At 37.5% G+C, this 12,177-nt stretch overlaps 1 protein-coding gene and 1 pseudogene across 22 annotated transcripts in view; both read left to right on the top strand.

Moving 5' to 3' along the window:
- The first annotated feature begins 594 nt into the window (after positions 1-594).
- Positions 595-12,177, top strand: part of LOC103674198 (sarcolemma associated protein) — a 142,249-nt gene continuing 130,666 nt past the window's right edge. For all 22 annotated transcript variants that reach the window (XM_040628646.1, XM_040628647.1, XM_008703080.2 and 19 more), the window contains exon 1: positions 595-806. In XM_040628646.1, coding sequence (XP_040484580.1) covers positions 609-806 — 198 coding nt within the window. In that variant the 5' untranslated portion in view covers positions 595-608. The remainder of the gene's footprint in view (positions 807-12,177) is intronic.
- Positions 868-12,177, top strand: part of LOC103674271 — a 36,602-nt pseudogene continuing 25,292 nt past the window's right edge.

Genomic DNA, 12,177 nt, shown 5'->3' with positions numbered 1-12,177 from the left:
GCAGACTGTCCCGCTGGAGGTCTAGACCCCCTTGCCGCCCCCCACGCCTCTGCCCTTCCACTCTCGAGGCCTTCGAAGAGGGGCGGTGGCTGCCCAGAGGTGCTCGGCTACACCTTCCTTCGGCCCGAAAGGACCTTCCTGGCCGCACGGAACCGACCCTTCCTTCATGCTGCAGTGCTGCAACATTTCCGCCACCGAGGGGGAAAAGCGGCCGCGATCCCAAACAAAACACAAGAATTGGTGTGTGACTCATCTGCTTGGATACCTCCAGTCCCCAAACTGTCTTCCAGGAGTTTTCTTGGCCGAAGCTATCCGATGTTTGAGCCTTTTCTTCCCAGGGAAGAAGATGGACTGAAAGCTGCCAGTTGGGGACTTTGTGCGATTAGGGCGCTGCTGGGTTTTAAAGGAGGTGATGGGGCTTGCGCTGGCTTGTCTTCCCATTCAAGTGAAGAGTTGTTGATGTTCACTGGTTATGCTTAGACAATGCGCAGTTTGTTCTAATTTAAAATTTTGGGGGGGATAGGGCTATAGGCTTGTGAAGGGCAGTCCGGATCCGGTGGAACTCCTCTTTATCCCTTGGTAGGAGAGACACCCCCAGCCTGTCCTCGATGCCGTCAGCCTTGGCCATCTTCACTTGCCGCCCGAACTCGCACCCATTTCAGGAGCGCCATGTCTACCTGGACGAGCCCATTAAAATCGGCCGCTCCGTGGCCCGCTGTCGACCGGCGCAGAATAATGCTACCTTTGATTGCAAAGTGCTGTCAAGGAACCATGCTCTCGTCTGGTTTGATCACAAGACGGGCAAGGTAATGTCACCACGTTATCTAACAAACTTTACTTTTCGTTTCCCTTTGCCGTTTTTGCATAATGTATGCAGGATCCCAGCGTTTGCACCCAGAGGAGACTTTCAGCAAGGCCACGGAACCGACTTTTTGTGTGTCTGGTTCTATTGGAAGTTTAGTTGAGGTGGTTGAATGGAAAACAGAGAAGGTATTGTAACTAAATGCCTCGGGAGGGCGATGGCATCTTGATAATGTGGTCATTCCCAGTGAAATCCCAAACCCTAATTCATTTCGGAAAACTAGATAGTGAAACTTGGCTTCTTGCTTCCCGTCTTTTTAGAAAGGTGAATTTGCGGTTCAGTGCTTGAATAAGCAAGCAGCAGTTCCCAAAGCAATTCCGGGAATTTGTCGCCAGTATTACACTGGAGCTCAGGTGTCTCAGTGGTGAGATGTAGTTAACACAGCTTTTAGTTGAGTTCAGATCAAGGTCTTTCTAGTAAGGACAGTTGTTTGTGTAAATTTACAGTTTTGAAAGATTTGATGCATATTTACCCATGAAGGAGTAATTTGCAATTTGCAAAGCCAATTTCATTAAGCATGAACAACTGTAACTTTACATTTTCAGTTTTGTTTGCAAGTTGGGTGAACATACATGTATTGCTTTTGAAAATCACGTTTTGAACTTCCCTGCAAGAAGTTACTAAAAATACTTAATGCATAGTTACAGAGGTGATATTTAAAAATCAGTGTTAGGGAATTAATTTACTTTCTGAAATTATATCCAATTCTATCAAATATTGCATTACCTAAGTGTGATAGGATCAATTTAATGCTCTTTAAGTGTGACCCTTTTGCATTTTTATGTTGGCACCCTAATTTACTATGCTTGTGGGTACTTATATTTTAAGAATACAAGAAAAAAATTAAATAAGACCCTTTCAGTTTTTAAAACTTCATGTGTGTGGAGAATATACTGAAGAACTCATTTTTGTGCTTTTATCTCAAGTTTTAGTTGAGACACTGAATCAGTTCCAACTTAGAGTAAGTTATGTAAGACCTATAGGAATACCTTGGGCTTCACCTCCTGACTTTTTGCTCCCTCTTTTTGAGTTAAATGATTAAGTATTTTTTAAAAGAAGTTAAGTTTTCAGTAGTAGTATTTTGAGATGAAAGAAACCTGAGCCTCAGAAAAAAGAGAGAAAGCAATACTTCTGTTGCTACAGAATTAAGGAATTATTATATAAATCATTTTTCAAAGAAAGGAGGAAAAGATTGCGCTTGCATAATACCTATGCCCTACTCCGTGTGTAGGATGAGAACTGAGAAATATGTTAATTTTTCTGTATAACACCAGATGTTCATTTACCTATGGAACAGACCCTTTTTTTCCAAACTGAAGTTTGGGTGTCTGAAAGACTTCATAGATTACCCATAATCATTTAAACTGAGTATTCATAGAACTCATCTTTCCAGCTATCAGATTCAAACATCAGTTAACTGCTAGTGCCTTAACCAGCTTTGACCTTTTTGTCTAAGCTAAGGTCCAACTTAATCAAATAATAGGTTTGTGTAAAGTACATAATCTGCAAATGCACCTGCTTTACTTTGATACATTACTCAAAGGAGATTCAGATTTTTTTTCTTTTACTTATTTAAAAATTAGTGATTACATGAACAGTGCTTTTTATGACTGTACTGAAACCCCCACAATAGGTTATTTTGAGATGGCTAAGGCTAGATCCATAGTGAGTATTGTATAAATTGAGATGATGTGTTAAAATTTTGAGTGGAATTTGTAATTAGAAAAACTTATCTTTCAAAGATACACAGCTTATTTCTACCATTTTCACTTTTTTCCTGCTTTAGCTAAAAACAGGATATGAGGCCATTACTTTAGGTATAGATATAATTATTGATTATTGCACAACCTAACCTAGTTAAAACAAATAACCTGTCAGATTCTGCCATGCGATCAAATTGTTTTAGGCATAAAATCATTTAAAATTTAGGTTTGGACAGACAGGTTTTTATTGAGCGCCTAGTATGTGCCAGATATCCTGCGGTACACGATTCCAAAGAAGACCCACAGTTTGACCAAATATCACTTATTGTTTTCTATGTGTGAAATTTCCAGTTTGAGGATTTCTGCTATAATTGTCTCATAACGGATAAGTCACTGAGCCTACTGTATATTCCCAGCAAATTCCTTTATACAATACCAGAATCCCCTCCTATAAGCATCACCTCAGGCAAGTTTTTATTTTTCAAAACATCTCATCTCTGAGCCTTAGTTTTCTCTTCTGGGGATAATAGTGGTACCTACTATTGTTTCGAGGATTGAGATAATCATGTAAATTACTTAGCACCCTGTTTGTGGCCCTTATTAAGGGCTTAGTACTTAGGGAGGAAGGTGTTTGAGGTGGAGGGAAGAGGGAACCATCTAGGCAGCCCTTTGCAGTTTCTGTAGTGCTGTGGAGTCCTAGGAAGGTAATGATAATTGTTTTTTCTCTCATGTGATGGCATATGTAGAAGTAATCTTTTAAATTGAAGCATATGAAATTGAGAACTTTGTTCAAATTGGCACTTTCCCTGGGAGGTGGAAAATTGGAGTAATATATACCCTTTGGTTGACTTTTACCTTGTGATTTTTGCATTCCGCACTGGCCATTATAGGAGACCCATTAAAAGCTGGAAGAAGTAATAAACACTTGAAACTTTCTGATTATTCAAGTAATACATATTCATTGTAGAAAATGTGTAAAATATAGGCACATGGAAATCTAGGTGACACTTTTTAATGCTAAGTTTGTGGAATGTGTTATGATACTGAAAACCTGGAGGTTGGAGGGTGACAGGTTTGCCATAAAGTGGAATTTAATACGCTTTCCCAAATCATCTACTCAGGGGTGTAGCAGTCCATTATTGCCCTGCTTGGATGCTGACCCTGTGTATCATCCTTCACTTCTCCTTGGAGGTCAAGCTCTTCAAATTAGATGCATATAATAGAATGGTTATTAATCCTTCTTTCGACCAAGGTACCACTGAACAAGCAAATCTGTCCATGGTTACACAGAAGGTGTAGTGAGTGGACTGCCTCCTTCTGATTTGTATGGTCCCACTTGATTTGAGTCTCTGTGGACAGGTGATAGTCTAATGGTTGATACAGTAGTCTATTTCCACTCTCACTATAGTTTATTTAGTAATTAGTAATAAGTGGTAGTAGTTTTCTACTTCCAGTTTCACTTTTTTTACTTAAATTCAATGCATATTTTTGAGCACCTGTTCTATCATGATCTGTTTTAGTGGAGGGGCCAGTGGTGAGAGGGAAGAAAACAAGAACTGATTAGAAATTGTTATTCTTTCTAGGAGCTTATATTTTGGATACAGAGGGTGACTGTACACCTTAGGAACAGTTGATTGAGAGGTGCGCCTGGGTGGCTTAATCTGTGAAGTGTCTGCCTTCGGGTCAGGTCATGATCCCAAGGTCATAGGATTGAGCCCTGCGTCGAGCCCTGTGTCGGGCTTCATGCTCAGCAGGGACTTTGCCTCTCCCTCTCCATCTGCCTCTCCCCCAGCGCATGTTCTCTCTCACTCTCTCAAATAAATAAAATCTTAAAAAAAAAGATTGAGGTAAGGTAGTATTAAATAAGTTTAAATGGCAAGGGTGGTGGTGTTTGAATTAGACTTTACAATAGGGGTGGATAGGTACACCTTAAGAAATGATGTCTTTTTTGGGTGGTTTTTGTGTTTTGAGCAGATGAGAGTAGAATAAAACAGACAAAAGCAGATAATTTTGAATGAGTTTGACATCTTCCAGTCACTGATGAAATTGATTTTGTTGGATTGGACAGGTTTTTTGGAGAGTAGCTATGTGTGAACATCCATTCTGTGTGACGTTTTTGTTTGTATCTCTTTTTTATAAGTAGTTGTGAGACTCTGGAATAGAGGGTGTCTGCCTTATATGTCTGTTTCTTATTATTTTGTGTAAAGCAGATGCTGAGTAGCTGAAGCTGAGGAGATGGTTGTGGAGTGTCTTGATTACCAAGCTAAGGGCATGGACCCATGTACTGTGGAAGGCCATGGAAGGTTCTCTACAGGGCACTGACATAACAGAACCACCATTTAAAAGTGATACAGCAACAATATGTAGGGAGGCCTGGAGCAAGTTCAAATGGGTAACAGCTTAATTAATACTTGTTGTGCACTAACTATGCACCATACCCAGTTCTAAATGCTTTACATGTTAACTTAATTAATCCTTAAATAACTATTTAAGATAGCTGCTTATTTTTCCCGTATTAACCTATGAGGAAAGTAAGGCACAGAGAGATTAGATTAGATTAACTTGCCCAAGTTCACATAGCTAATAAATGGTAGAGTTGGGATTTGAATGTCTGTATTCCGACGTTTGACTCTGGAATCTAGAACCCAAGCTCTTAACAATTCTGCTACTGCAAGGCGTTGTAACAGTTTAGATCTGATGTCATTTTGTCAGGGCATTGACTGTATTCACAGTAGGAATTAAAATGATTAAATGCCAGAAAGTGAAAAAAGACAAGTATATTAACTTGCTCATTAGGACTTCAGCAAAAAGAGAGGTTCTGTAAGTACTGGATATTTTGGGGATGGTTCATGGATAGGATACAATTTAAGCTAGACCTTAGGACTTTTAAAATAAGGCAGATGTAAACAGAGTTAGGGGAAGGAGTTTTGGGTGGGAAGAATTGCTGAAGTAAAGGCATGGAAAGCAGGAATGATATGTCACATTGCAAGGAAGTCATTGCAAAGGAAGAATCTTCAGAATTTGACAATCAAGATAGTTTTTGTTCTTCTTCTCCATAGCTAAACATGACAGCAAAGATCCTGGCCTCAGCTTTTAGGAGAATAGCAGATCATTGATTTTATTTGTTTGTGTGTTGTTTTGCCAATTTTTTTGTTGTTGTTGATAGAAGTAAAAATGTCATTAAGAGGTGCTGGTTTTTGTGAGAAAGTAATATAATTGACAGATGTTATGTTTGAGGCACATTGATGTAAACATGTTCAGAAGGTCAGGTTGTATATCCAAAGCACAGATTCGTTTCATACTTTTCACAATAGTGGAAAATTAATGAAATTTAATTTTTACCTATTCAATTTAAAAATGTGGATGGCATATATACTTAAAACTTTTTTTTTCCCCCTGCTTAGATATTTGACTTTTTCCTTAAGTTGAATTTACTCTTTGCCTTCTCAGACTCCTATTTGGTTTTCTCAAGTGGTATTTATGTTAGAGCTTAGTATCTATTCTCTTTGGTAAACAGGGAGGAGAGTGTCTGTCATTTAGACTTTTAAGTGAAAAGATCGTGAAATTGGTTCTTAATGTATGTCAGTTACTTGAATCAAGAAAAATGATGGCATTTGTTAGCTATGGAAATATTCTAAGGACTCTCCTGCGTATGCTTCTCTCGTTGCCACTATAAGTAAATGAACAGTTTGCATGTCTGCCCAAAAATCTTGGTTGTTGCCCCATTAATTTTTAACATGATGTACAAACCCCTTCAAAATCTGTCTCTTATTTCCCTTTTTTCCAGATCCATTTTCTGTTACTCTTTTTTCCTTTGCCCCAAACTGTGCAATAGCTGTGTGACAGTTCTCTCTGTTCCTAGGACAAGTGCCTTTTTGCTGTTTTGTCTTCCAGAATGACCTTTCCCCTTCATCCCTTGAGGCCCAGTTTCAATGTGAAACCTTCCCTAACTCCCACTGACTAAAGAATTAATTGCTTCTTCCTTTATACTCCCATAGAACTTTGTATATAATTTCATTATGCGACACAGACAACAAAATAACTATAATGCAAATGTGCTTGCCTTGCCAGATGTGAGCTCTTGAGAAGAAGATAGGCACTACATAAATGTTTGAATGAGTGAAATGTGAACAATGGAGAGGTCTGTACTTCTACAAACCCTGAGGAGGGTCAAAGGGCAGAAGGTCATTTGAGTTAGTCCTTAATTTGAGATCATGGACTCAATTACCAATAAGTAGTCTTTATAAAAATCATTACTTATTGAGAATTTGCTGTGTGCATGACAGTTTGCTAAGCGTTTTGGGACCATAGATAATCTTGTGTTTGGTGACATTAATTTTGAACTATTACATATATATACACACACACACATATATATATACATGTACATATATGTATACATGTACACACATATATATATATCCATTCTCATGCAAAATAATACTTTTATTTTAGGGGTTTTATAGTCAGAGTACTTTCTTATTTCACTTGATCTGTATAACACTCTTAGGAGGTAGATAGAATAGCTACAGGCCGGATACGTTTTATCCAAAAGGAGTTGGATGTTTAGAGGTTATTTGTACAAGGTCAGCTATTAGTGACTATGGGAGTTGGGACCAAAATCTAGATTTTTTCTCCCTTGAAATGAAAGCCAACTGCTAAACATTTATTCTAAGCTATCTTATTATGGACTGAACAGTTACTGTAATGAAAATCTGTCTTTTTCTCTCTTGAAAGATAATCTAAGCTATTATTTTCTGGGTGCATAACTAAAATGCTTGTCATATGACAGACTTCCAAAGACTGCAAGAACCTGAGTTAATTATTTCTCTGAAGTCAGCTAGCATTTTTTAAAACATACCTCTAATACTTCCAGCAATAAATATATATATATTTTTTAGGCTTGCTTTCAGGGAACTGATTTGGGTTTGGGTGTTTATGCAAATGAATGAAACAGCCTTGGAAAAACTTGCCTCCCATGTAAATTTTTTATCCTCTAAAGAGAATAGCTGTAGGGTGTCTGGGCAGCTCAGTTGGTGAAGCCTCTGACTCTTGGTTTCGGCTCAAGTCATGATCTCTGGGTCCTGAGATGGAGCCCCAAGCCCTACATCAGGCTCTGAGCTTAGTGTGGAGTCTGCTTGTCCCTCTCCCTCCCTTCTGCTCCTCCTCCTATGTGCTTGTGCTCTCCCTCTCAAACGAATGAATAAATAAAATCTTTTAAAAAAATATAGAGAATAGCAGACAGGTATAATGAAAAAAGTTAAAAAAAATTTATGTAGGCACTTGAAAATGTGGAAGTTTTTGGTGATTAGTACTGTATCCTTTGTCAAATACAGTTTTGGTTAGATTTGAATTTAAAGATGTAAGAAACGTTGTTTTCTTATTTAATTGTATTAAGGATTTGTCAGTACTTCCCGGCTTATAGTTTTATCTTCATTTATAACTACTGACTTGTTCTAGCTGAGCTGGCAGAAATGAATTTCCAATATGGACTTTTAAGCTGTTATTTCTTATTTTTTACTTATACAAATAACAGGAATACAGTCTCAAAAATTCAAGCAATAAGGAATAATATAGAGAATATATATGTTCTCCTGAACATAGGTACCTCTCTTCCTCTTCCCCTACTCCAGAACTAACTGTTGTTTTAATTTGCTATGTAATTTTCAAAACGTTCTATGGGTTTACTTACTCTGGTATGTAGATAAAGAAACAGTTTTTCGTTGTTACTTTTTTTCATAAGTGATTGGATCATAATTTAAAATGTACTTTTTAGCTGATGATATCAAGTGAATTGTGGTAAGCCTTCTCTGAAATATGTTAATATTCTCTGAGTTCTGACCAGCATCCAGACTGCTGTAAAATTATCTCATTTAATCCTCACAACAAACTTTTGAAGTAGATAGTGTTATTGTCCTTTTTATAGATAAGAAGACTGAGGTTCAAAGAGGTGAAGGAATTTCAGGGTAACTAAGATATTGGTGGAGTCAGGATTCAAATTCCAGTCATCTGATTGCAGAATGCACACTTTTGACCACTCTATTTTTTGCTACCTCAGCACTCTTAGTCATTATTAATCTCATCACCAACCTGTTAGTGAAAAAGAGAAGAAAAAATGCATTGAAATAAAAATCTTATTGTCTATTAATTCTAAGATATTTTGGTAGTAAATCAGTTTAGGGTTTTAATTGAAGATTAGTTCCTCAAACAGTATTTATTAATCACTTAACACTTTACAGGTTGAATAAAAACAGCTCTTTACATGAAAAGATATTGGAGTATCACTGTTCAGATACTATAATATAGGAAAAAAGATATTTTTTTCTTTGATAATTTCTAAGTTTAGTATGTTTGGAGGTTGTGTTTTAAGTAGAATGCGCATATATATATATATATATATATATATATATATATGTACGTATGACCCCCATATATAAATCTAATGTAGAAAAAATGACTATATTTTTTTAATTGTTTATTCAAGTACTAACTGCATTATTATTATTATTTTTTAAGATTTTATTTATTAATTTGACATAGACAGACAGCCAGTGAGAGAGGGAACACAAGCAGGGGGAGTGGGAGAGGAAGAAGCAGGCTCCTAGCGGAGGAGCCTGGTGTGGGACTCGATCCCAGAACGCTGGGATCACGCCCTGAGCCGAAGGCAGACGCTTAACGACTGCGCCACCCAGGCGCCCCACTAACTGCATTATTAGATGCTAGTTATAAAGTTACTTACATTTCAAAAATTCAGGGATAGAATTAGTATTAGCTATACTATTAGCTATACTATTACCATAGTATAGCTATGGTAGGTATGCTTGTAGAAGAAACAAAATTTGTAGTTCTGAATTGTTTGCTTGGTGAAAAGGAATTTATAGAGTTACTATATAACCCAACAATTCTACTCCTAGATATATACCCAAGAGAAATGAAAGCATGTGTCCATACAAAAATTTTTATGAATGTTCATAGTAGCATTATTCATAGTAATAAAAAAATGGAAAGAATCCAAATTTACCATTAACTGATGAATGGATAAATTGTGGTATACCATATAATGGAATATTATTGAGCAATAAAAAGGAGTTAAGTACTTATACATACTACAACATGGATGGACCTTGGAAACACTATGGTAAGTGAAAGAAGCCAGACACAAAAGGCCACATGTTGTATAATTCTGTTTGTATGAAATGTGTAGGATAGGCAAATCCATAGAAAGACAGTAGATTAGTGGTTTCCAGAGTTTGGGAGTAACAGGGAGTGTGATGGTTAATTTTATATGACAATTTGGCTAGGCCATAGTAGCCAGTTTTTGGTCAAATGCCAATTTAGATGTTGCTCTGAAGGTATTTTTGAAATATGATTAACTTTGGGGCGCCTGGGTGGCTCAGTTGGTTAAGTGTCTGCTTTCGGCTCAGGTCATAATCTCAGGATCCTGGGATCGAGCCCTGAGTCAGGCTCCCTGCTTCTCCCTCCACCCACCCCCCGCTTGTGCTCTGTCTCTTCCTCTCTCTCTCTCTCTCAAATAAATAAATAAAAATCTTTAAATAAAACGTGATTAACATTTAAATCAGTAGATATTGAATAAAGCAGATTACCCTTCAGAATGTGGGTGGGCCTCATTCAGTTAGTTGAAGCCCTTAAGAGAAAAAACTAAGATTCCTCTGGAGGAGTTCTGTCTTTATAGAACCATTATACTCAAGACTGCAAGAGCAGCTCTTGCCTCTGTCTCTAACCTGCTGGTCTGCCCTGCAGATTTCAAACCTGACAGTCTACATAGTCATGTGAACCAATTCCTTAAAATAAATCTTTCTCTGTATATATACACACATCCTATTGGTCCTGCTTCTCTGAAGAACCCTGACTAATATAGGGAGTGACTGGTCAATAGATATGGGTTTCTTTTTGAAGTGATGAAAATGTTATAAAATTGATTGTGGTGATGGTTGCACCATGCTGAAATGTATGCTTTAAATCAGTGAATTATGTGGCATGTCAATTATATCTCAAAAAAGCTCTTCTAAAAAAAAGGAATGTTAGATGGAGTAATAGCTTAGAGAAAGCAGATTAGGGTGTAGGAAGTAAAAGAGTGCAGAACAGCTGTTCAAATGTGGGTGAGATTAGCAGAGCCCCTTTTGAAGTACCATGTAGCTTAATATTTGTCACTACTTCCTTAGTGTATCTTTCTGGTTAGATGTTTGTTCTAAAAAATGTAATAGATGGAGTGTGTGTTTCCAGTATCAAAACGTTTGTTAATAGGCACAATTTTGATATTACTGAGAAGCTGTAGTGCCAAGGTTAATGTGGGAGTTGGGAAATGGTGGAAAGATACAGTTTAAAAGCCCCAATCTGAACCCGGGGAGCTTAAGATAATAATTTTATTCACCAGTGAATTTTTTTTTAATTGAAGTATAGTTGACACACAATGTTACACTAGTTTCAGGTGGCGACATAGTAATTGTACCACTCTATGCATTATGTTGTGCTCACCATAAGTGTAGCTACCATCTGTCACCATACAGTGCTATTATGATACTGTCGACTATGTTCCCTTTGCTGTATCTTTTATCCACATGACTCCTTCATTCCATAACTGGAAGCTTCCTCTTCACCCATTTTGCCCATCCCTCCACACTTCTTCTCTCTGGCAACCATCAGTTCTCTGTATTTATGGGTCTGCTTCTGCTTTTGTTTGTTTATTCAGTTGTTTTTTAGATTCCGCATGTAAGTGGAATCATATAGTATTTGTCTTTCTCTGTCTGGCTTATTTCACTTAGCATAATATCCTCTAGGTCTATCCATGTTGTCACAGATGGCAAAAGCTCATTCTTTTTTTATGGCTGAGTAATATTCCATTGTGTGTGTGTGTGTGTGTGTGTGTACACATATGTACATGCTATATCTTCTTTATCCATTCATCTGTCAGTGGACACTTGGGTTGCTTCTATATCTTGGTTATTATAAATAGTGCTGTAATAAACTTGGGGGGTGTCACTAGTGAATCTTTGGGGTATGTAGGCACATAGAGGGTAGTAAAATATTACTAGAATGAATATGTTGTCTTAACTAGAAAAAAGTGTTCACTTAAATTATAGTTGAACTTAAACTTGGACCATTATGCGTTCTTACTCTTTAACAAGTATCTGAGTGTCTCATGCTTGCATTGTAGTATAATGCCCACTAGGTAGTACTGAAAAATAGAATTATAGCACAAGTCCAACAATGGAAGTATCTGTGAATCATTGTTTCAAAGTAGCTAAGGGAGTGATGTATTCCTTCCCTCAGGATTGGGGGCAGAAAATGTAAAAGGAAGGAAGAGGGCTTCACAGAAAAAGTTGTATTTAAAAAATGCTGCTGTTCGAAGAGTAAGGTTTTGCTAGCTACATAAAAAAAGAGTAGGGCATTCCAGGGGTGCCTGGCTTTCTTATTTTGTGGAGCGTGGGACTCTTGATCTTGGGGTTGTAAGTTGAAGCCCCGCATTTAAAAATAAAATCTTAAAAAGGGGAGGGCAGGGCATTCCAGCCCAAGAGGTACGTATTTGAGGCAGAAAAGCCTAAAAGAGAATGGTGTATTCTGGAAAATTCTGGGAAACCCAAAGTTAATGGA

The sequence above is a fragment of the Ursus maritimus genome, unplaced genomic scaffold (assembly GCF_017311325.1).
Source record: "Ursus maritimus isolate PB19 unplaced genomic scaffold, ASM1731132v1 scaffold_14, whole genome shotgun sequence".
In the NCBI taxonomy this organism is placed as follows: domain Eukaryota; kingdom Metazoa; phylum Chordata; class Mammalia; order Carnivora; family Ursidae; genus Ursus; species Ursus maritimus.
Note: the sequence above shows the minus strand (reverse complement) of the source record. Positions and strands in the feature narration are given on the sequence as shown.